At 46.4% G+C, this 24,393-nt stretch overlaps 1 protein-coding gene across 10 annotated transcripts in view; it reads left to right on the plus strand.

The window, feature by feature from the left end:
• The window catches only part of LDLRAD4 (low density lipoprotein receptor class A domain containing 4), a 289,229-nt gene that overhangs the window by 259,755 nt on the left and 5,081 nt on the right, over positions 1 to 24,393 (plus strand). For 7 of the 10 annotated variants that reach the window (XM_072852787.1, XM_072852786.1, XM_072852792.1 and 4 more), the window contains one exon: positions 16,827 to 16,981. In XM_072852787.1, coding sequence (XP_072708888.1) covers positions 16,827 to 16,981 — 155 coding nt within the window. The other 3 variants (XM_072852793.1, XM_072852794.1, XM_072852796.1) reach the window with 2 other exon arrangements.

Here is a 24,393-nt window from a genome sequence, read left to right on the forward strand (position 1 = left end):
TACGGATATTTTGGGAAATTGTTTTCCCAGCCATAAATCCTAAACTGTACGTTCGCTGTCGAATTCTCAGCCACCAGCTAAAACCCAAAGTGTCTGACAGCCCATAAAGCTGGGGATCTGGTGGGAGAAACCGATGGCCTTTTTAGAAATGAAGGAATAGACGTCAATGGGTGGCTTGCTGCAGTACGGCGAAACGCAAGTGTGCTCTGAATGGAGGAAGTGGAAAGAGTTGTTAGTTGGGCAAGCCAGACACACCTAGACAGCATCCTGAGCTGCTGCCAACCCATACGGGGTTTTTGGACCTTTTCCAGGCTTTGTTCCTGAAAATAAATTGTTCAAGATGGGAAACTTTGAAGATTGCATTGACCAGTGAGCCGTGCCTCTAGGTGTGAGCTTTAAGGGAGAGAACTCAGGCTTTGGATTTGGGCTAGAGGCTCACGGAGAAAAAGCTGTGATCAAAGTTTAGCCTACATTTCTTTTGTTTGCAGGAGGTGGTCTGCAATTTTTTTGTTGTTTCTTCCTTATAAATGGGATTTATTCTGGCCTATTGAGAAAGGGCTGTCGATCTGATTATTTAGTTTAGCTATTGACTTGCTTTGTAGCTGCAATTCATATAAAATGATCACCTCTGTAGCTATTTCACAGGAGCAGCACGTGAAGAAATTAAGTAACATCTATAAACCATTCAGAATATGTAAAACAATGGATATATGCTAACTATTATTTATTTAATGCTTTGGTAGCTGTGTTGCAAAACAAATGAGGAGGTGGGGATATCTTTTGGAACAGAATATACTGCAGCGCCTGCCTTGATCTGCATTAGACATCTGCACTGTGAACTATAAGTGATGCTGAAAGATGCACTGAGAAAACAAACGGGTTACAGTACTGTCGTGTTAGAAATGACAAAACGTGTAGGCAATAGAGAAACTAAAACTACTTCAGTATCGGGCAGAAATGTAAAGCATTAACTGAAGAAATATAGCAGAAAAGATAAAATATGAACATTTTGGAAACTGGGACTCAGACAGTTCTTTATGCGACAGAAATTCACACTGTGCTAAAAAAAAGAACAACTTTTTTTTTTTTTAGCAGAAAAACAGACCCTCAAAATTTTGTGATTTAACACTGGGAACCACAACTCTTACCTCTAAAAGTAAAAAAACCAAAACAAAACAACAAAACACCTTCCCGAAAATTTTTGGAGGTGTTCAGGTTTAAGATGGCTTTGAGGAAGACACCTACAGTGAACTAAAAGTCCTAGTCTGAGCTTTCAGAGCAAGAAATATGAGAGGACATGAAGGAAAAATACCAGAGTCCGTTTAAATTCAAAATGTCTAAGCCGTCTGCCCAAAAAAGGATAGATTCAAGCTGAGAGCCAGTTTGGGTTGTATGACAGGTTCATGTTCCTTATATGCACAACCTTGGCTTGAGCAATTCCTTTCTTCCCGTCTTCTGTGTGTAAACCAGAAACCAGATACATTGTCAACAAGGTAAAGTTATTGGACGTGTCTAAAAAAACCAGGATGAGCGCTGGAAAGGGTGTGCCTTTTCTAATTAATTTAGCAAAACTGTGCTAATGCAATGACACGCAGCTTCCAAGGCAGGAAATACGGCAGGTAAGGTATCAGCAGCAACTCAGCCTCCCCGTCCTCAGTGTTGTACGGCAACGTTTCTCAGACTTCATCCATGAGCCATCAGTGATGGGTGCACTGAGATTTCTCCCGTGAGACCCTTTTGTGTACCTACTGCAGCCAGGGGATCAGATCCCTGAGAACAGAGGTGGGCTGGGAAGCTCTTGCTGTAGGTTGTAAACTTGGTGAGGGAAGTAATTGAAAGTTTGCGCTACACTTGGTTGGGACTACAGAAATAGGAGTGGCACGGGATGTACGGGGAGTATATGCTGCCCTGCCTGAGGGCAGGGGCTGTGCGGCCAGGTCTTTACCTCATGCCACAGGGAGTTTGTATGGTGGTCCTCATGGTGTGGTGTGCCCAGGTATCGTGGACGGGAGAGGGAGTGTGCGTGGGCACATAGGTGTTTGATGAAGTCCGGCACACAGCGTGTCGGGGAGGCTGAGATACCGTGTGCAGGTGGCCAGCGCATGCCTCCGATGTCAGGCGCATCCCAGACCCAGCACGCTCGCTGAATATGCACTGTGCTGGCAAACTGCATGCTCTCACGAGTGGTTTGTCTGGGACTTCTGAATGGCAAAAAGCCTGGTCTGAGCTGCTATGCAGATCAGGATGCTGGGCGTCCTGAAATCCCGGACAAATCCCCTTAGTGCTTTTGGTAAATCTGCAACTGGGATTTACCGTTGTGACAGCACATTCTAAATGTGGTAAAAATAGCCTGTCTCCCAGCATTGCAAACCTGACTCACGTTGCACAGTTAATGGGTGAGCAGTCAAGGCTGTTTCTTGAATCATTGCATGAATGCATGAAGCGGTCCCGGTGGCAGGGGATCACAAAGCCGCACTGCAAAGCGCTTGCTTGGCTCAGGCCGATTCTCTGCAGCTTTGGCTTAAAACTCAGCGGATCAGAAGTATGGCAGAGACCCCTGATCTCAGGCTGAAAGGGATGATGGAGAGATCTCTCTGCCTTTTGCTTCTCCAGAAGGCTGTGGTTGCCCTGCGCTTGCCTGGAGGCAGTCTGGAAGGTGTGCTGTGCGGGCACTGTCCCCTCCTAGGCTGGGCGGAAAGCACAGCCTTCTCCCTGGAGGCTGCACAATAACTTGGTTTCATTTGGTTTTAACCCTTTACCTTAATCCTAATGAAAAACATGTTTTTAATTAAAAATTAGGACCGTGCCAAATTTGAAGCATCAGTAGTTTTGCTACCCCAACGGGGTAACGTGGAGAAGTGAGAGGGAGTGAACGTGCTTTTCCCACTCCGTGTGTACATGCACGCATGGGAGAGCACGGTTTCTCTGTAACCCTGAAAACGAGTATCTTACTCTCAAAACTTCCTCTCCAACAAGGAGATTCACCCAGAAAGTCTCGCCCCACCCAAACGGGCTGTAAAGGTATCTCTTTAGTGGGCTACACAAAAATGCTACCGGTGAGTCAGTACAGTGTCGGATGTACAGTCGTACAGTTTGAAATGCAGCCTCCCATCCAAAAATACCAGCCAACCAACTGTAAGATACATTAGCTCCCGGTGTGTCTGGTGAGATTTCAAGCAAATTTTGGGTTTTGCTGTTGCACACAGGAAAATGCCATTGCAGCTGCTTGCAGCTGGCCTTTTGCTCACTGGGAAAGGGCACCCATCCATTCGCCACTAGGCAGATTTTGAAGATGCACCTTTGTGATTTAGGTGCTCACATGTCATCTTCAAAAGTGGCTTAGCAGCCCAAATTTTATATGGTACCAGTATCAGGCCCTGTGTGAAGACTGAAGTGAGTGAGGCCGTGCTCTGTGGGTGTTGCTGTGGTACCAAGAGAGAGAAGAGTTTGCACTGGCAGGGAGAGCTGAAGGGACTTCCCTTAGGTCACTAGCAGGTCTGTCACAGAGCTGGGGAGAGAAGCTGGATCTCAGTCTGATCTCGTAGCTAGTAGACCATGCATCTCCTTAAATATCTCCTATACCATACATTTAGGGCAGTCTTGCATGTTCTGTATGCAGGGTCATTTTCCCTTTTCTTTCTCAGTCCCTGAAGTCCTCCTATGAGACATGTCAAGTTTAATCGCACCCTACCCGATCCAGTATTATGCTGGTAGTACAGGAAAAAAAATGGATGGAGGAGCAGTGTTATAAAGCACCCCTCAGCCCTCACTGAGACCCCAGTTCTGTGCTGGAGTCTGTTCAGAAACATCCATCCCTCCTGACTGCCTGGGCTCAGTAACATCACAGCCCACCGAACAGTGGGACCCTGCTACTCCACGTATCAAGCAGCACTGCATTGCTTGTATCGCTAGGCTGATGGTTTTGTTTCTGGCTCTTGGCTTCCACCCTGAAATGATGGTGTCATTGGAACTGCCTAGAGGTACAAGAGGTTGGTGGTCTTCATGGTAAATGGTCAAGCTGCCTTCCTGTCATATGTACAGTGTCTCAGAAGTGGCTTGAGTTTGTAGATACCATTAATTCTGCTGAAAACAAGAATACTGTCATTGCATTGGGTGGGATTGGCCTCATTTTATGTAAAGTAGATGCGGATTTAAGCTTCGTATCGAGTTGCTAGGGTGCTGTCCATCAAGTGAGGTTTGGAAATAGTTTCTTAGAAGCTATGCCAGTTTTGACATGCTGCTTTAATATTTTCCTGGCTGCAATAGGGCAAGACATAGAAATCTTATGTTGTCATCACACAGAGCTGTGAAGCGTTCTTTTTTTTTTTTTGCTTTCTCTCTCTTGCACTCCGTCATATGGAAACCAGATCAAGATTATGAAATTATTGCCCACAAACTGTGATCTTTTTTCTCTTTTGTGGTGGGAACTGACAAGTCACTGATGGCTTGGTGCTGTTGGTACTAGCTGTTCATGCTGCACGCATTTGTATGTATCGGGAAGTGCCGAACTTGGCGTGCTTCTCGTTGGCACACAGTCTGGTGAAACGTCAGATTTTTAATTGTGATAAAGTTCACGAAAGAAAAAATTATGGCAGATGTTTCCTTTTGTCAGAGCCGAACTGAATCATTAAAATGTGATATGATGTACTATGAACGAGTCAGTGTAAACACCATCCCTGTGAACATGTCAAAAGACTGAAGAACGTAGACCATTCATGGTAATGTTAAAAACCATGTGGTCTGCATGCTGTATTACCAAGCTTTTCTGTTTAAATGCAGAGCATGAATCTTATGAATTTTTATTGCCTTTATACAAAATGAAAAGATAACATATTCTACTTCGGTAAAAATAGCCTGGTAGCTTCTGCAATGTGGTTGTCATTTCGCTGGTGGCTTACTCAGAGGTCTGCTTCTCACAAGCAGGAGTGAGGTATCCAATTCCCATTGAGCGCTGAGCTCGCTCGCCTAATTCCCTCTTTTCTCAAGGATTTATTTTTGGGAAGTCTTACTCCTTTGCCAGTCTGAAGGAAGCGGCAGAAACACTGCTGCTTGCCGAGGAATGCCTGTGATGATGCGTTAAAACTGGCTCCCGATAAGTGGTTATGGAAAAACTGCAGGAAGCATCCGATGACTGACATTCTCTGTGGACTTTCTCTCCTGTCTCCTCCTCACATCTCCTATGTGAGGATTATTGTCTACACACTCACTTAGGCCATTAGTCAGAAAAGAAGTGCATTAGAAACTTCCTGATGCTTCCCCATGAGCTGAGTACATTATATCTGCAGTTATTCTCATTCTTGCTGCCCTAAGAAGTTTTGACTAGATTCTGACTCTTATTCCCAGTGTTGTCAGTTCTCAAGATTTTGCCATAAATTAAGTGGTTTTCTTAATGCTTCAGCTGCTGGAATCAAGGGACTTGATGAATACCTTCATTTTGACGTAAAGGTCAAAGAAACACTGGAAAGATGTGATCAAAGTGTATCCCAAAGTGTTGTTTTATGCCACTCTTCTGATTTCTGCTTTCAGGGAGCCTGACTTAACAGTTTTGGAATGCTGGGGATTGGGAATAAAATACTCTGTTGTATCATAAAGTGGGTTATAAACGGTAGCAAATCCAAATCATTTTGCATGTCAAAAATCTCAGTCCCCATCTCTTTTGGGAGTGCACTGCAAGTGAGGTGAATGTGTTTTGCAGACCAATTTAAATACTCTTAAACTGTGGCCCCCTTCTGCAGATCAATTACATTGATTTATTGGGGAAAATTTGTGTTTGTGTGCATGGACATACACAAATTGTGTACAAACAATGTATTTTATTTTAAGCGGGCTGCAGAAGCCAGAAGTAATGAACTTAGTAAAATAGCCATACAGGATTCAGCGATAACAGTTGTTAATGGCAAAGCATCTATAGTTTTTGCACCATGGCAATTTGTGGAAATGCAGTGTGCTTTTTTAAATTAGCTTAAGTTTTTACATCTCTCTAGCACCATAGGAACTTAATCCATCATGAAACCTCATTAGAAGCTGTGCCATTGTATCCTGAGGCAGATGTGAAATTTGTGTGAGTCACTGATTTGCGATCAAGCTGAAGGAAACTGAGTCTACAATTCTTGAGAAAGAAGCCGCCCATTTGGGATGCATTTACACAGCTCCTTTTGTATAAATCATTAGTGCTATAAACTATCCATTATTGTTAGGAGAAGAAATTTAACAATGCAAATAAAACAAAATACTGTGGCAGAGCAATTTTATGCTTGATTGTAATGTTTAATGGCATGTTCTCATAAAGAGATTTTCCCATCCTTCAGACCTATCATGTCTGTGACTCACTTGATTTCCGATGGTTTGAACATCCCCCATTTTATTCCTGGAGTTGTTTTCTCTAGAGCAGTTTCTGTAAACGTGCTGCAGCATGGGGTTATCCAGGGTTAATTTCCCTTATGATTACACATCCAGACAGCATGTATGTAAATGCTGCAAGACAAATGATAAGAAAACTGTAGGATAAAAGAAAACAAAGAACATTCCCTTGTTTTGCTTGTAGGTCCATTTTTCAGTATCAATGTATTTCCCTTGCTCTCTTTTAAATGTTAATACTAGCTTCTGTTGGCATTGTAGTTCTTTAAAAGCATTATTTTTCTGTCATCACTGACCTCAAATTTTGCATTATGTTGATTCCCTTTCTCCCCCATATCTCTTTGTATCCCATATACTTTTTCCAGGTTCCTCTCTTCATCCTTTACTTTCAGGTACTAGACAGCACCATCAGAGAGGCAGAGCTTCATATCTCTAAACCGGATGATTATATTAATGTCAGAAATAAAATACATTCTACTTGTATTTTTAGTACTTCATTGTAATCCTGGTTCTGCTTTCCCTTGTTACCTCTGTTCTGTGTCTTGCCCTTAGGTTTCCTTTTTAGACCAAGGTTGCTGGGTTTTCTTGTGATCTTGAAAGGTTTCTGCACTGTCCAGCTTTTTGAAGTCTTTCCATACACCTTAGTCAGAAAGTACTAAAATATCTTGATAGTCTGTTGATCTGCAGTGAAGTGCCCGTTGTTTTCTTTTCCTGGCTGCCAGGGAGTTTGTTGGCAATTGAGATTTATGGAGTGAATAATCCACCTGGCAGGAGACCCTCTGTAACTCCAAAGAGTGTTCTTTAGTGGAAGAATGAGAGTTCCTTTTTGTGTGTAAAATACTGCTAATAGCTTATTTAGCAACCTATATTTCTACAACAGGAGTCTCAGTTTTGTGTTGGAGGTGGGTTCTTGCATATGCATAGATTCTAGCACCCATGCTAATTCTGTCTCTCATTGAACTTTCATCTGTTCCTACGGTAGGATAATGCATGATGTGATCTCTCAGCTTTTTAATGTGGTCCTTAGTGCATCTCTTCGAGCTCCTGTTTGAATGGGCTAAAAAAAAATATTAATAATGAGGGATGATTCTTCCCTGTACTTGCTGGGAATTGCCTGGAAACCACAGGGAGCTTAGGGAGGGTAGTCATGCTGCAACCACAGAGACTCCACAGAGTCCAGTACCAGGTACTAATTGCAATTACTGCTGGGAGAACTCTGAATAACAACGGAATTAAAAAAAACACATTGTGATCCTTTCTTGCCTTTTTTGTTACTTAAATGGCTCGTTTTTACAACCACTGATTAGATTTGAGCTCAAAATACGCCACAAGCTATAGAATATGATCAAAATGAAGGATGGAAGGGGTTGCAGTATTTTCAGTGCAGCTGATTTTGTTCATGAGTTTTTAGTAGAACTAAATGGAGGATTGAATTAGTCAATGATTAAAATAAGTGGAAGCCACTGTATAACAGTGTTCAGCGTAACGGGTACCTGCATGAAATTTTGGTTCTCAGCCACCCGGTTGCTTCATCCCTTTAGGGATATTTTCATGGTCTGAGTAGCCTGTGCTGATTATCACCCTCAGATTTACAGCTGCCTTTCCTGGCCCCGAGTTTCTCATTCCTTATGCATCAGCACTAGGAAATTCTGTACCTGTTTTTCAGCAGTGGTGGGGGAGCATTGAAGTTACCAGCAGCGTAATCTCCAGGGTAAACAGGGCCAGCGTATTATTCTCACTGTACCATTTAACCCTGCTGGAGGAGACGACTGTAAATTGCCTGTGTCGAGCTGGCATGTGAGGACTAATAGAACTGCAGCGGGGATAATTCATGAGTAGATTTTCTCCCTCGCCAGTGTAAACAGAGCTAGGGCTAGTCAGGTCTGAAACGGTGATTACTTTTAAAACGGCATGTTATAATTCAGTGTCCCAGATTGAACTCGCCTTCCAGCACAGGAAAACAAACCACCGTATGTGTGGCCAGCACATGGACCATGCAGGCTGTGCAACTAACTATGCATGAGAAGGACTGCTTTGTTTTTCTAGGAAACAAGATTTGGAGGGAGCTCTTTAACTGAAGATTGCAGAGGGTGATTTAAAAAAAAAGAGGGAGAAATCAATTTCACAATCCTTCCTATTAATGCACAGTAAAGAAGAGCTTTAACAGGGAGTTAATTTAGAGGCCTTAAACACTGTCCTCTTCTGCGTTAAATCCCTCCACCAAACTTGCTTCTTTTGGGTTGTGTCGCTAATGTCTCCACACTGCTGCTGTCTGCTTGTTCCTTGCACCTCATCACATCAAACACAACGACATAATACATCTAGATATGCACCTGCTGGCAAATAAGGTACCTGAATTCACTGCCAATGAGAAAAGCACTTTTCCTTTCCCTGGGGTGGTGCCATTCCTCAGTATCTTTTTCTGACAAACTTAACCTATAAAACTTAAACTTAACCAGATTTAACCAAAAAGGCGAAAATTTACCCCAGGAGGTGGCAGTTTGAGAGGTGGGCGTGTGGGTCAGTCCCTCACTGATCATTTCCCACCTCCTTTTTTTGTGTGGGCATCAGCGTTCACCCAGCAAGCAATTTGACTTTTTCCCCTGTGAGCAGAGACCTGCTCTGGCTCCTCTGTGCCTCAACCATGTTGCCGTCCACGTGTGCGCCGGGGTCGGCACAAGATGGGCAGCAGGAAGGAGCCGGCGCCGTGCCCCCATGGCCGCTAGCTTGACACGGGGCTGGGACTGCAGCAGGCGGCGATTGCCCGGGTAGTCCCAAAGACCCGCAGGGCTGCTGTCCGGGCCCTTTTGACCGCCTGGGTGGCTGGGGGGCTGAAAGCACGGCTCCCCCACGACAGGCACGTGTCGCCCCAAGATGGCTTTGACCGTGAAGCACCATCCTGGTGCTGCCTGGAAGAGGCATGTAAGGACGCGTGGCCCTGCATGAAGTGTTAATGGTTGTAGGTTTGTGCCCGTCTCAGATGGTTTTCTGGCCTGAAGTTACGCGCGTGGCTCTGAGCTGTATCACAGCGCGGGTGGGGGGGAAGCACTTTCGCACGCTCCCCCCGTGTCCAGGTTCCCCAGGTGAGTGACCCCAAGGGGCTGACTGCAGGCAGGAGGAAACACCCCCTTATTTTCCAGTTTCAAGACTGTGGTTTTTCTCTTATGCTTCAGAGTAAGGGCTGGCCAAGAGCCTGCCCACAGTCAGTAATGTCTTTAGAGAAGCAGAGAAAACAAGGGCTCAGTAGCGGAAATGCAAAACTCATATTGAGAAAGCAGCATCTGTCCAGTTCTGGTCACTGAAGCATAGCTGTTTTCTTACACTTAAGAGATTAACATCTTTACTATTAGTAAAACAAAAAATCAGGTTTTGTTCTTGCAGGTTCCAGAATGAGTTTTTTGTTTTCCCAGTCAAGACTGAGGAGACAGATCAGTAAACACATCCTTTATAAAACTTCACCTAAATATTACCAAGTTTAACTAGCCCTTGGCTTTATCATTAATATGCTAGACTTATAATGGCTTGTGGAGGACTCGGTGTGCCAAAGCCTGCTTAGGGAGCTTCAACCCTGTCGCCAGAGCAGCCGTCCTGCTCAGAGGTCACGGTGGAACCTGTTACCAGGAGGGGAATTTTGAAAAGGAAGCAGGTCCCCTGTCCGTATAGACAAAGCAGCTTTTACGGACTATCTGGCACTTGCTGTGCAGTTGTTCAGCCCCTAAAGGGCTTGATTCACATTAAAAACTTGATGATAAATTCTTAATAAATAGGTAATGAGCCAAATACTGTTCTGAGGATGTTCTTGAGGATGCTTATCAAGTGCGTTGCTTATGGATACAGCAGTCTGTAACCATTCTGCAGTCATTGTGCCTGCACTTGCACAATAATATTAAACAAATTTTGGTGGATAAGGAAGTAGTGGGCTAAAGATGGAGTAAGGCGTCTAAAGTATCAATCTCTCTATGCACTGAATCCACAGTCTTGCCAAAGCAATTGTTTTATGCTGTAGGTTAACGTCCTTCAGGAACTGAAAAGACCCTGAACATCCAGGCTTCCATTGTAGGACACCAAAGTAAAGGAGCAGCATTAATACTAATATATTAATTTTATTTTGTTTTCTGCTTACAGTCTTTAAACTACGCTTATGTGAAACCAACTTCTCATTTTAAACATGAGGTTTGGGAATGATATATGTGGGTCAATCTTTGGCTCAGAAACTTTGTTTTACACTTCAGTCCTTGACAATGGAGAAGTTGCAACAGGAAGATAATCAGCCTCAGCAGCAGCTCTGTACACATGAAGCGGGTCGTGCCCATACAACAGCCATGTTTAAAAGGCTGGTCTGTTGAATTAATTGTTTTCAAAGTAGTCTAGGGGCGATAAGATTGTAGTTTTGAAGGTGCTCCACATCTGCTATCTGTACTGAATTATTTCCCTCTGCTGGTAACGGTGCTGTAGTCAGTTAATACTCCCCGTGCACAAAAGCATTCCATTGACGTGTAATTTAAAATCATTCTGCTCTTCTAGGAACTCTCAAAGGATATTTATTTACAGTCCACAATCACTGTCCCCCAGCTTGGCTGTACTGTTTGGATTGGGGCTTTAGACCTTGCAGTATTGAGCTAAACGTCAACAACAGTTTAATAAATCCAGACAGTGGGGAGAGCCTGTAACCAAACGAGAGGGCCCTGCTGTGTGCAGTGGATATATATCTCAGGATGTGTCTCCCTAATATTTTAAACCCCCTGACTCTTCCTAGTGCAAGCCTGATGGGTGAGTGCAAGCTGGCTCACTCCTCTCAGCCTCTTTCCCCTCCTGGCTTTTGCTCCTTGACTTTGAGTCAAGGGATCTTTTTTTTTTGAGACTGGTCCACGGGGTTTGCAGATCTGAAAGGCGTGGGGAGCAGCGGGTCTATGTCCATGGTCAGCCCCAGAGCATGTCCTGGGGGCTTGGACCATTGTGGCCATGCTGTGAGAGGGAGCAGTACTGGCGTGGGGCTGTGCTGAGCTAGCCAGCCCGCTGGAAGCGGGACACGGAGCCTTGCCAGTGTTGTGGCCCAGCTCCTCTGCCTTCCGCAGCTCCCCAGACCTGGCTAAGTGAGGACCAGAGGGTGAATTCTCTTTTCCTGCTGACGTAGACACGCACTGATCTTACCCGGTGCTTTGGGATGCTACCATAATCCAGAGAAGTAACTAGGAACAGGAGGAGGGCTTGGCCGTGCTGGTGAAGCAGGTATAGGAGAAACATCCCAGGAGTTGCGGGACATAGTGCTTATGAGGGACGTAGTGCTAACGCGGCTTCCTGGCGTGGCAGGGACTTCTGTGGGGCTGTGCTGCTCCTGGGAGCAGCGGCGGTGGTGGCGGGGGCAGCCCTCACGTCCCTGCTACCATCCTCCGTTGCCATGCTTTGACTGTGAATCCGGGTTGGGATTGGGATGGGGAACCGACCTGCCTGAAAAACAGCCGAGCCAGAATGGCTGGCTCAGCGGCAGGGCCGGGGCAGGCAGAGGGGCTAAAGGGAAGGCAGACGCTGCTGGAGCCGGGGGTTTTGCTAAAGAAACACACATGCAACTGGAGCCCAAATCTCAAAATCTCCCGTGTTTTCCTTTCCCCTCCCCCTCTATTTTCTTTTTAACTTGTGCATGTGGATCGCTCAAGGTTATAGGCTTTATTTCTTCTGGTGGTTATTGTTTTGTGCCAGGATGCGTCTCCCTAATATTTAACCCCCCCGACTCTCCCTAAAATGTAGCATAATAAAATTGCAGCCCTGCAGCTTGTGAGGGTTTCTGTGGTCACTTTTGATGGTTGCGTACCTGCAGCGCAGGAAGGAGAGGAGAAGCTGGGGCCAAGGTTGCCTTGCTGGTGCCTTTTCAGGTAGTGGAATCATAGAATGGTTTGGGTTGGAAGGGCCCTACGGGGCATCTAGTCCAACCCCCCTGCAAGAGCAGGGACATCTTCCACTAGATCAGGTTGCTCAGAGCCCCGTCCAGCCTGACCTTGAACGTTTCCAGGGATGGGGCCTCCGCTACCTCTCTGGGCAACCTGTTCCAGTGCCTCACCACCCTCACTGTAAAAAATTTCTTTCTTAAATCCACTCTAAATCTGCCCTCCCTTAGTTTAAAACCTTGTCCTGTCACAACAGGCCTTGCTAAACAGTCTGTCCCCGTCTTTCCTATAGGCCCCCTTTAAGCACTGGAAGGCTGCTCTAAGGTCTCCCCGCAGCCTTCTCTTCTCCAGGCTGCACAACCCCAACTCTCTCAGCCTGTGCTCATAGGAGAGGTGCTCCAGCCCTCGGATCATTTCCGTGGCCCTCCTCTGGACCCGCTCCAACAGCTCCATGTCCCCTTGTGCCGAGGGCCCCAGGGCTGGCCGCAGCACTGCAGGTGGGGTCTCACCGGAGCGGAGCGAGCCCGGCCCGGTAAATAACTCGGGAAGGTGCTGTGCTTACCCCCCCGCCCCGCCTCCTCGCTCCTCGCTGCCGCCGGCAGCTGGCGGCGGCGCCGGGGGCGGGCGGGCGCGCGGCGCGGCGCGGCGCGGGCTCCCCCGCGGGCGCGTGACGGCGGGGCGGGGCGGGGCGCGGGCACGTGCGAGGGGGCGGGGCCGGCGGCGGCGGCGGCGCAGGCGGAAGAGCCGGGGCGCCCCGAGCGCCCGCCGGGCCGGGCCGGGCTTAAAGAGCGGCGGGGCGGCGGCGCGGGTAAGCTACGCACCTTCCTCCCTCCGGCCCTCCCAGGCCCCGCGGCGGGGCTCGGGGCGGAGCGGGGCGCCGTGGGGTTTTTCCGTTCCGTTTTTGCTCTCGCCGGTTAATTTTTTTTTTTTAATCATTATTATTTTGGCTTTTGTTTTTTTTTTTTTAAATTCATTTTGCTCCAGACAAAGCCCGGCGGGACCCTGCCGTCAGGAGCCCAAAGGCGTCTCTCGTGTCCGTGTGTCCGTCCGTGCGCGCACACGCGCGGCTGGGGGCACGGCGGGGGGAGAGCGGCCGGTGCTGGCCCTGCCTGCCCGCTCCCGCGGCGCCGCCGGGCCGCCGCTCCACGGCGCACTGCCCGCTGCCGGCGGCGGCTGGGAGTCGGTAGCGGCGGTCTGAGCGCCGGGGCTGGGCCCTGCCGGCGCGCTGGGGAGAGGGACGGACGGACAGAGAGGAGGCCGTCTGTCAGTCAGTCTGTCAGTCCGTCCCCGCGTAGGGCTGAGCGGGCAGCCCGAGGACGGTGTCCCCTCGCTGGATGGATCCCGGGGCTGCTGGTGATGCGGTGCCCGCCGGGGGGGCTGGCGGAGCGGCTTGAGCCCCCCGTCCGCCGGAGGCGAGCATGTCCAGTGAGCAGCTTAACAGGACAGCGGTGAAGGATGCGCGGTTAAAAGACCTATTGTTGGAAAGAGGTACCCGCTTCTCCGTCCGGTGTGTCTGCACGGGTCGGGCTGCGGCGAGCTCGGTCCCCGAGTTCCCCGGAGCGAAACCCAACTTCCAGCCCAGCCGGCCCGGAGAGCGCTCGCTAGCAGAGCCGCGGGGCGCAGGGGAGGCTCTCCTGGCCTGGCAGAGTCTGTCTGCGGAGGAGGATTTAGGGTGACGGTCCAGACGCTTCTGCTGGCGTGATTCTTGATAGGGTTATAAGCTACTTCTTTTTTTTCCATGCTCTTCCCTGAAGGTGTTTCCATTCAGTATATAGTTGCCTTTTTTGTGTTGTGCATTTACCGTGAAAAATAGTCTCCTGGGGAAAAAATGTGTTATAACTATTATTTCCCGTGCGTGAAGAAACAGGTATATGTGAGCGTGACAGGGAGACTTGGGGAGGTAAAAACTTATCGTTTCTCTTCCCGAAGCTCCCCCCAGTCTCTTTCCCAGGTAATTTGTAGGAGAAGGGGGCAGGAGGAGATGCCCGTCTGGAAGGCGGTGCTGCAGCGGCGAGGGCCCTTCGCACCCGGCACGCGTGGGGCAGCGGGGCAGGAGGCGAGGCAGGGGCTGGAGTCACCCAGTGCGTGTCAGCAGCTGCCAGAAACTGTTCAAATTGCCTTGAGCAGTGCCGGTAAATAGAGGCTGCTGCTGTTCTTGTCTCTTTGCTTTTTCCTGTTAATAACCCAACGAGTAGTGGGAGGGCCAGTCAGGAGGAAGAGAGATTGAAAATCGCCTTCCCCTTTCCTTTCCCTCCGCTTTCCAGCGAGAAAATCCTCTTGAACATCAGTGGGGTGTTTTGTTGTGTTTTCGTCTTTGTGATGTAAAGCTGGACTTGGAAAACCCTGTGTGCTCGCACCTGTGTGCCGTGGTTTTCATTTTTTTTTGACTGTATGGCCATGTTTTAGTCAAACATTTCCGAATGATTCCCTACAAGAGAAATGCTCACAGCCCCAGTCCTTTATTTCTAAAGGAGAGGTACCGTCTCCTGCCACTGAAATGCTGGGGCCTTGATAAATTTAGAAGACTCTGCCCTTGGCAGATAGAGAAGTAACATGTCATTCCAGTGATCTTTGCATTCTAGGAAAGCCTAAATCAACATTGCTTGTTTTGCATGTTGCCCTTTAGCAACAGTCTCTCAATTTCCCGTCTAAAGTATTACATAGACCCAAAAAAACAAGTTTTGGGTAAAGAAACCCTTTGATACTTAGTAGCCACAGAATGTGAATTGCAGCAGTTGTCAACTGTGTCAAGTCTGTATTCTGTGCTTCCAAGCCAAGAAAAACTGACTTTTTAGTTAAGCACGGTTTTGGTGTGTTTGTTTTTGAATTAATTCTGTGCTTCCTGCTTTTTGATCTTTTGGTGCTGACATCGTTAGCTTCCAATGACTCAAGAGAGGAAAAAAAAAAGATTGCTGCATGTGGGATTGATAGCAAAAGCAGAGCAAAGCACTGACTAATCACATTTTCTGAAAATGGTGGTGGTCTTAATGATGAGCGGATGGTACTTAACAGCAAAGAGAAATTAAATGATAGATGTATTGTTCCCCTTTACTCTTTCCTTAGCCTTAAATGAGTTTATTTGCTCCTACTGAGACGATTGCAGAACCTCAGCACTTAGATGGCAGCATGCCCGCTGGTAACTTGTGACAAACAGCTGGACCTCGGCACCAGCCTCCACTGGACACCCGTGCACTTGCAGCTCCTGTAGTCTGAGGTTTTGTTCGCAAGAGATCTTAGAAACAGCCTTGGCTTTCCTTTAGCTCCACTGCAGGTCGTTTTGGATTTTATGTGTGAACAGCATTTTTCTAGCTCAGCTTCATAGTCATGTTGTGTTTGCATAAGCGTGCTGCTGTTGCACAGAAGGCTGAGGATGACTGCAAATGAAAGAGATAAGCGGAGGGGGGAAGCTTGTTTTCTTCGATGTTTGCTTTGTCTTTTTATTTTTATATTTTGTTATCTTTCTTTCCTCGTTGGCTTTTTAAAAGAGAAATTTAATATCGGTTCCTCAAAGTTCATGTCTTGGCGCCCAGAAGTAGTGCTATTTTTTGGAAAGTGCTGAAACTGAGCAACTCGTGCTGCTTCTTTGCTTTTTCTACCAGCCTAGCAACCAAAGACCTCCTCCCATTAACTGGAGTTGTCTTTCAAGATGAGAGCATCCCCTGTGAGCCATGCAGTTTCCACAGAAATATCAGCAGCTGGGTAACTCCAAAGGGCAATTTCTCCCCTTACGTTGCTCATCCTTGCTGCTCCGGTATAGCTGAAAGGGTGCAAGAGTGACTCATTTCTAAATATACTTAATATTTGTGGTATAGGCAGGACTTCAGATAAGATGATGGGCTCTGATGGAGTTTATTGTAACTGTATCCCTTGCAACAGCCAAGGCCCTGGTTTCATTTTTAACCATAGTGGAACATATCTTGTTTTAGAGTACCAGATCTCTTTTTAGATTTTTACCTGAATGGGAATGTCCTAGAGAAGTTAATGTTACTCTGGTTGGAGAGAAGAAAGTAATTGAAAAACACATTGCGTGTAGATTCAATAGGAAAAAAATTTGTTTTCCACTTGATTTAGGTAGCTTTCGTGCTATTTAGCTGTTAAAAAAAGTAAGGATAGTTTACTAGATACAGTGTCCTGATTCCTCTCTCCATGGCCTCTGCTTTGAAGCTTATGGAGCCTGCTGGACTCTATTGGCATTGCAGGTGGCTATAGAATAGAGTGAGTTTTGTGTGTGGTTTTGTTTGGGGTTTTTTCCCCCCAGTGAAATTGTTGTATTATCCAAAAGGCTTGCCTGTGGTGTTTATGCTGAAGAATGTATTAGCTGTGAAAGCTGCAGAGAAGGATCACCAAGAAGTTTCTTAGCTTTGACCTGCAGCCACTCCTACTGATTGATCAGCACTGCCAAAAAATAAATAATTTTCGTACGTTTTAGAACACTGTTTTCTTCACAAAACTTTGCAAAAAGGACAGCAGTAACATCTTACTCCAGATCAATCTTGATGAAATACTGAGGGTTTTTCAGATTATTGCTTTGATGGATAACATGCTGTGTGTGATTGACATATTTTCCTCTTTTTTTCTTTGTTTTAGCTGAACTGGAGTTTGTTCAAATCATCATTATAATTGTCGTTATAACTGTTATGGTGGTAGTGATCATCTGCTTGTTGAATCATTACAAACTCTCGACACGCTCCTTTATCAACCGACAGAGCCAAAGCAGAAGACAGGAAGAAACTTTGCAGACAGTGAGTATGAGCCCCTTGCACCAAATTCCTTCTCCTTGTGCTGTATGGGTCTGCGGCAAAGCCTCCTGAGGAGCTCCGGTACAGGCGACTGCTGGAAAAAGTTCTGATGTCACTTTTAATGCTTCCTATAGTTAGGTCTGTTGCTGAGGTTGTATTTGTCAGTAGGAAAAAAAAATCAGAATATCAATTTAAGATATTTGTCTTTAATTATTTTTAGACCCTGCTATGTTTTATGTAGCCTATTTTCATTTTGTGTTTGGAGGCTCAGATGTGACATCCTGTTTGCTGCTGCTGTAGTTTGAAGGGGAGTGGAGGGGGAATGAATGGAAGTCACCTGGAGTACAAAGATTTGAAATACACCTTGTTGTGACTTTCCATATATTTGCTAATGTCCTGGACTTTTATCACTATTACTGTTTTGTGGAGCTGCAGTAACTGTTTGCTGGATCCAAAACACTGGCCCAATAAGGGCCCAGGAAAATGTGATGTTTGTTTTGCTCAAACAGCAAGAAAATATTAGGAAAATGATCCCTCCAAGGACCTGGAGTGGTTAAGATGTGTTGTTACAGAACCAAAGGCTTAAGACCGAATCTCGGCTGAGACTTGTTAAGGCTGCCTTTAGTCAACCCAACGCTAAATGGGCACCTAACTTGCCTTGTGAGCCAGGATTTTGCTGGGTGGAATGCACTGCTTCTTTGTGAGGGTTAACCACAGGGTGTCCCTGACCTTGGGACATTCCCCCCAAGCCACACAGTATCCTGTAATGTTGCAGGGAGCTCCTTTTTCTGATGCACTTTTCGATGTCCTCGGAGTGGTGCCCTTGGCCTCTTTGCTGACTGCAATGGCCAAGGGGCCGTATGTGAGGGTAGCCTTTTGATGCATTGAATTCCTGGCAACAGCATTGGGTTCACAGCTTCATTTCATTTCGCTGTCAAAAAAATTGTCTTTATTGTAACTGGAAGGTGCGGTCCCATAATGGTTTATGCCAGTCGTAAGTCCACAGTCTCACCTTTCTTTCCATCCTGGTTGTATGTTTCCTCCTTCTTTGTGCTCCTTAGGGAGCTGCCAAGGTTGTGGCAAGAGACCTCAGGGGGCTGATCTGGCTGAACACTAACTGCTTGTTTTTCCACAGTTAGATTTCAGCCAGATCAGGGAGCAAAGCGCCCAGGCAGGGGAGGAGGCAGGAATGCCACAGCCAAGGCTGGACCTGAGCAGCTGCTGTGGAGCTGCACCCCTGGCAATCCTGGCAACTGGCAGCTCCCTCCTGAAAGCCAGCTGTAAAACGTGACAAATGCAAGGTTCCCAAAGCTCTTGCTTAGGACATCACCTGTGCCCTTTTGCTGGGGTGAATAGCTCTTACCTTGGAGGCTGTGTGGGGAGGAAAGGAGCTGTCTCCTCAAGGGGAGGTCACCTCATTCCCTAGCACTTCAGTAGTGCAGGAGTATTTAGCTCTAATTTGGTTACAGACGAAACTGGAACTTGTCAAACCTTCATCTTGTGGATTTCAGGGCTGGAAAAGGTGGCTAGATTAATTTGAGTGTTGCTTTGAAATGGACACCGTAATTCAAGAACCATGCTTCTGTCCAAAAAATGTTAGCTATAATTGCTACAAGTACCTAAAATGAAATAATTTGAGATAAAGGAAACACATTTTCATCTTCACAAATCTTTTAAAACTGTAGTAAGCTGTCAAATGCGTGAAGTAACCCATTATTTCCTTTGTATTGTCTGTTATTGGAGCAAGTGGTGCCTTTTCTCTTGGACATGAGGGAGGAAACATCACCTTCTTGTGAAGAAGAACATGCAATTTGGCAGTGGGGACTTGGGAGCTGCTTTATTATCCAGAACTGCTCTTAAATAATTTCTAAAACACTGACTCAGTTTCAGTTTGATGGCACCCTTATAAGTAATGATGATCGTAGCCAAGTGAGCACTTAATGGGAATTGATGATTGGCTGGCAAGAACCAGTTACTAATTCTTCTGAAAACTCTCTGGTATAGATAGGTTTGTCATTATTATTACTCATCTGGATTTCTGATAAGCTGAAGCTGTTCTTAAAAGGTCATACTTGTGGGGAGCAGGACTTCAGAGGACTGAGATCAGGACTGAGATCAGATGTCTAATATGTTTGAATTTTCCTTTGTCTCAGTTGTTAGAAGGAAATTCTGATAGAAACTGCTTGTGCGCTGCTTGCAGTGCAAACCTTAAAAGCAGTGTGCGGTGCATGAGGGTTGGGAAACTAAAGCATTTGCTCTGTGGACGTATCCCAGAAAAAAAAAGTTGCTTTTGGACAAGTACCTGCTGAAAAGTAGTTGTTATGTTCCCGTTCTGTAAATGTGCTTTCTTGTGTGACGACTAGTTCATCTTTATCTTTTCTTTTCATTCTTTCTTTTTTCCTTTTCATCCCCTCTGGAGTCTCATCTTCCAGTCTTTCCCCTGGTCTGTGTTTGTTTGTTTTATTACCTTGGTTAGTGTGCTGAGGCCTTAAACAGATCACAGCAGGGGCAGGACAACCTTTGAGTGCTCAGGAGTACTGGATGCTTCTGCAGCAGTGCTGCCGAGGATGCTGCCTGCCCTGCCATGGCAAGTCCTGCCCTCTCCTAGTATGGATATTAAAACATTCAAAGCCTGTTTTAACGTTAGCAGAAATACAAGTTTTGGGGTCATAACTGTGAGAGGTGGAACTATGCTGATTGACAACCAGGTTGGCATGAGCGGCAACCTGAAGTGAGCGGGCACGGTACTGAACGGTGTCCGTATCCCGATGGATAAAATACTGAACGTTTCCCCCTGTTGGCTGATCCATCAGCAGTGTTTGGCTTCACGGCTGGGAGTAAGCCAAGGTTTGCAGAGCATCTGAGAGGGATGCGAAGGCTGTAGGGTGCCCTGTATACCAGGAGCACGCCCAGGGCCACTTCACTAGGACAACACAACCTCTCCTGTGGGAATGACTGATGCTACCGGCAGTGCTGGGGGGTTTTGGGGCAGAGCCATGTGGCAGCCTTGGAAAGGCACATCTGTGCACAGGGTACGGGTGTCTGATGTCCCAGGGGAGGTGCGTGTTGCGGTGTTGCTGGCTGTGCCTTGGGAGGACTGACATTGTATTGGGAGGGCGGCGTTGCTGGTAACCAAAACCATCCTGTTGGAATGTAGGTAGCTGTGGCCGAGCAGCTGCTGTGGCACTGCTGTTTGCTGGGATAAAACCAAGATAAACCTTGCTTTCTGATGATTAACTGTTAGTGTCACCACTGGTGATTTCCAGGGAGATGTCAAGGGAAAAGAGATTAAGTGACTTGCAGGGAGGTACTTAATGAGCTTCTGATGTTCCTAAATTGATTCCTTCTCCCCATCCTGGTGGCTTCTGTCTTTGCATCTTTTTCTCTTATAAAGTAGATGTTGAAAGAGTACTGAACGCTTTGACTGCCCCAGGCCCACTCCTGGCAGCAGAGTCCCTGCATCCATCACAAAAGATGCTCACCCCGACCAGCCCCTGTCTTCCAGCACTGAGGGCAGCATTGCTGCTAGGGCTATTCAGCTTGCATTAGGGCCTGCATTGATAATGCCCATCTTGAATGCCAAGCTCCAGGAGCACAGCCGTAAAAATACTGCCCTCCTTCTTGAAACAGCTATTTCAGAATAAAAGGGGAACATCAGGAGGGTGACAGAAAATACTCAATAATATTGACAACTCCAGGGATTTGTTGGTGATTTCAAATGTTAGTCTTGCCTCTTGGCCTTTTAAATTACTCCCCACTGGCGTGAGCATTATTCCTTCTGTTCCCTGCTGGCATCCCTGGCCCACTCATTCTCATTTTCTTACTGACATGTGCAAAAGAAAGAAAATCCCAGTAGGAACAAGCACCCATTCTATAGCTGGGAGAGAGTATGAGTGCTGTAGACCACCCTGCTCTGCCAAACTTTTTGCTTTAAACCAGGCATCAGTTGGCAGGAGCTGGACATGCCCTGTGTTCTCCTGCTGCCCGTGTGAGGGACACGGGCTTGCCTCTCCTCAGGGTGTGCTGCCAGGAGGGACAGTGTGCACTGGCTGCTGCTCTTTGAAGTCTACCACAATAAAGTCAGAACATCTTTAATAAGGGCAGGGTCATCTAGGAAATCTTCACGTAGGACTAGAAGCGAGGAGCACTGGCTTCGGGTGGCTTCTGACTCAGTGTGTCATCTTGGGCAACTTGCTTCATCTCCAAATAAAGGAGGAAGGACGATAGTACTCGTTTCCTTCACTCGGATGAAATTAAGATTATTTAAAGTGGTAAAGTGCTGTGAAGTTGGGGAAATAAAAGTTTTAAAGCATTAAGTAACAGAAATAATCACTGTAAATGTAGGGAGGTGGACTACAAGCGAGAAGTTTGGTGCTCTCCATAATTATGTCTCTAGTACTTCTCCTTGGTACTGTGTACCGCTCTGCCAGGTGCTGTAACCTCTCCTGCCCTTGGGAAACACAGCTTTTAAAGGGAAGAGCAATCCTGCTGGAATACTTGTAATTCTCTTGGGGACAACGGAATAGTTTTGCTTTGCTTGTGTTCGGCAGGGAAAATATTGCAATCCTAAGAGCTGTGATGGTCTCTCTCACCGAGGAAGAGGCAGGGAGGACCCAGCCCCTGTGCCCTCCCGGCGCATTTGGAGCAAGCCGCTGCTTTAAAGTGCTGTAATGTATCGCTGCCACCTAGGGCCAAAATCAGAAACTACACTGCTATCTGAAACACTTCATTTGCAAAACAGGTGTGTATATTTTTGTGTGTGTGTATATATATATATATACACACACACATATAAATAAAATAAAAATTTGAGTTTAATCGAGGGGAAAAGAAGGACCTTCTTAATACCTGTAATGCATTTCAGAAAGTGAAAAACTGACTTTTGTTTCTCAGGAAATGCAATTCCAGGCACAGTTCTAATTCTCAGAAGCTGAAAAGTGGAGAAAAACTGAAAATCTCCTTAAGAGTCAGTAAAAAAGCAAACTTTGCATTACAGGGGATTGTTGTGGTTTAACCCCAGCTGGCAACGAAGCCCCACACAGCCGCTCGCTCACTCCCCTCTGGTGGGATGGGGGAGAGAATCGGAAAGGTACAGGTGAGAATTCGTGGGTTGAGATAAAGGCAGTTTAATAGGGAAAGCAAAAGCCGCGCACGCAAGCAAAGCAAAGCAAGGAATTCATTCACTGCTTCCCATGGGCAGGCAGGTGTTCAGCCATCTCCAGGAAAGCAGGGCTCCATCACGCGTAACGGTGACTTGGGAAGACAAACACCTTCGCTCCGAATGTCCCCCCTTCCTCCTCCTTTCCTTGAGCTTTTTATCACTGAGCATGACACCATATGGTATGGGATATCCCTTTGGTCAGTTGGGGTCAGCTGTCCCAGCTGTGTCCCCTCCCAGCTTCTTGTGGATCCCCAGCCTACTCGCTGGTGGGGTGGGGTGAGGAGCAGAAAAGGCCTTGACTCTGTGTAAGCACTGCTCAGCAGTAACGAAAACATCCCTGTGTTATCAACACTGTTTCCAGCACAAATCCAAAACATAGCCCCATGCTAGCTACTGTGAAGGAAATTAACCCCATCCCAGCCAAAACCAGCACAGGGATGCTTTTGCTTCATTAGTCTGAGGAATTTTTCTTAGAGTGAATTTTTACCTGCAATTTATCCCGAGTTAAAAATTCTTCTTCTGGTAAATTTCTTTCCTTCTGTCTGTCAATGTGCTGATGCTCAGCCAAGGTAGTTGGATGACAGTGTGTGCTCAGGAAGCACAGTGCTTAAAAATGGCCTCAAAAATTCATCTTCCTAAACTGTTTAAGTCTAGAGACTGTTAACCTCTCTGAAATACATATTAGGCAAATTATCTTATGCTTATCCAGTCTCCTAAGCTCTAAATACTGAGTTAAATAATCATCACCATAAGATAATTAAGTAATCACCCAGCTGGATTTATTAAATGATGCTGTTATTTCAAAACCTAATCGCAAAATTAATTTCTGTAAATTATTGTGAAACCCAGGAATGGCTAAGGTCAGCAAAAGACATAGCTGAATCCCTAAGATTTTTCTTGCTTTGGTGTTATTTGTAGGAGCTAGGATTTACTGTGGAGACCCATCCTTTTTCATTCCAAAAACCTAACAGTGTTAAAAATGAATACGATATAGGGAATGAATGCATAAGCTTTGTCTCCCTGTTACTTTTAAGCATTGAAGCTCATGGTAGAAGACCTTTAGTCTGATTAAGAAGGAGCAAGTTGAAGTGGATAGCTGTTGAGAACCTGTAAGAAGCAGGCAAATGATATATTGCCCACAGAAAAAAATGGGTAAATTGCATTTGCTTGCGTTTAGCCTTGATTGCACATACCTGAGAACTACTTGTAAAAATCCCTGGGCATTTGATGTGAGGGGACATCCAGCAGGACGGCCAGCGCTGGATCTGCTAGCTGGGAAGTGCCTGTCGGCACGTTGCCAGGCGGTGCGGTGCCGGGGCTGCGAACTTGCGCCAGGCCTGGCAGCTGGTTAGCTGTCGTGCTGAGCTGTATTGCTTGTGCCTGATACCATCTCGCTCATGGGATAAGAAGTCACTGAGTGAAAAGAAGTCAAAAGTAGTTTTTTATCATTAGGCCAATCTGCCTTGGTATTTTGAATAATAAAGGGAGAAACAATATGAGGGAGTGTAAATACAAATGCTGTCAGGTCTTACCTGATTTTCACTGATGTGAGCACAGGGAAACATTTTAGCTGTCAGATAAGGGTCTGTAAGTAGAAGGACAAGGATAGAACACAAAATAACACTTTCCCTCATCGTAAGTCACCCCAGATTGTTCGTGGCAGTCCCAGCATGTTATTTCTTACATCTACGTTTTGGGGGGGGTGGGGGGGTGGAAAAAGTCATGGGGATATTTTCCTTCTGCAACACTGAGGTTTTTACTTTCTTCTTCTCTCAACCCCTTGCCATCATCCCAAGAGCAGTGGGGTGGGTGGGCACCAGCCCTTGGGTTAGGTTGTATCTACCTAGGGCAGGGAGGGAGGATTTCCCTGACATGAAGACTTGAGAAAAGTAGATAGTAAGTCCCATGGTGGATGCAGCGATTTCAGGAAGGCAGAATGGCTGAAACGACCAAAATTGGGAAGATGGGGCAGGCACCTGTTCGGATGCAGTTCTCTTGTTCCAGACAGATGGCACCTGTAGAGGAGATGGGGTTTATCTATAGAAGGCAAAGTGCCGAAAACTCCTATAGCATTTCAGGGCAAGATTCAGCAAAGCACTTTGGTGTGTTAAATTTTTATTAATTTCCTAACTTTTCTCTTAGCCTTGGGATGTTAGCAGAAGGGCATATCTAAATAAGTGGTTGCAGACAGACCCGAGCAGAGTCTGCCTTTGCTCCGAGCTGGCAGTTCCCAGGCCAGCCCTGAAGCGGGAGC

This window comes from Ciconia boyciana, chromosome 2 (genome assembly GCF_034638445.1).
Source record: "Ciconia boyciana chromosome 2, ASM3463844v1, whole genome shotgun sequence".
NCBI classification, from domain to species: domain Eukaryota; kingdom Metazoa; phylum Chordata; class Aves; order Ciconiiformes; family Ciconiidae; genus Ciconia; species Ciconia boyciana.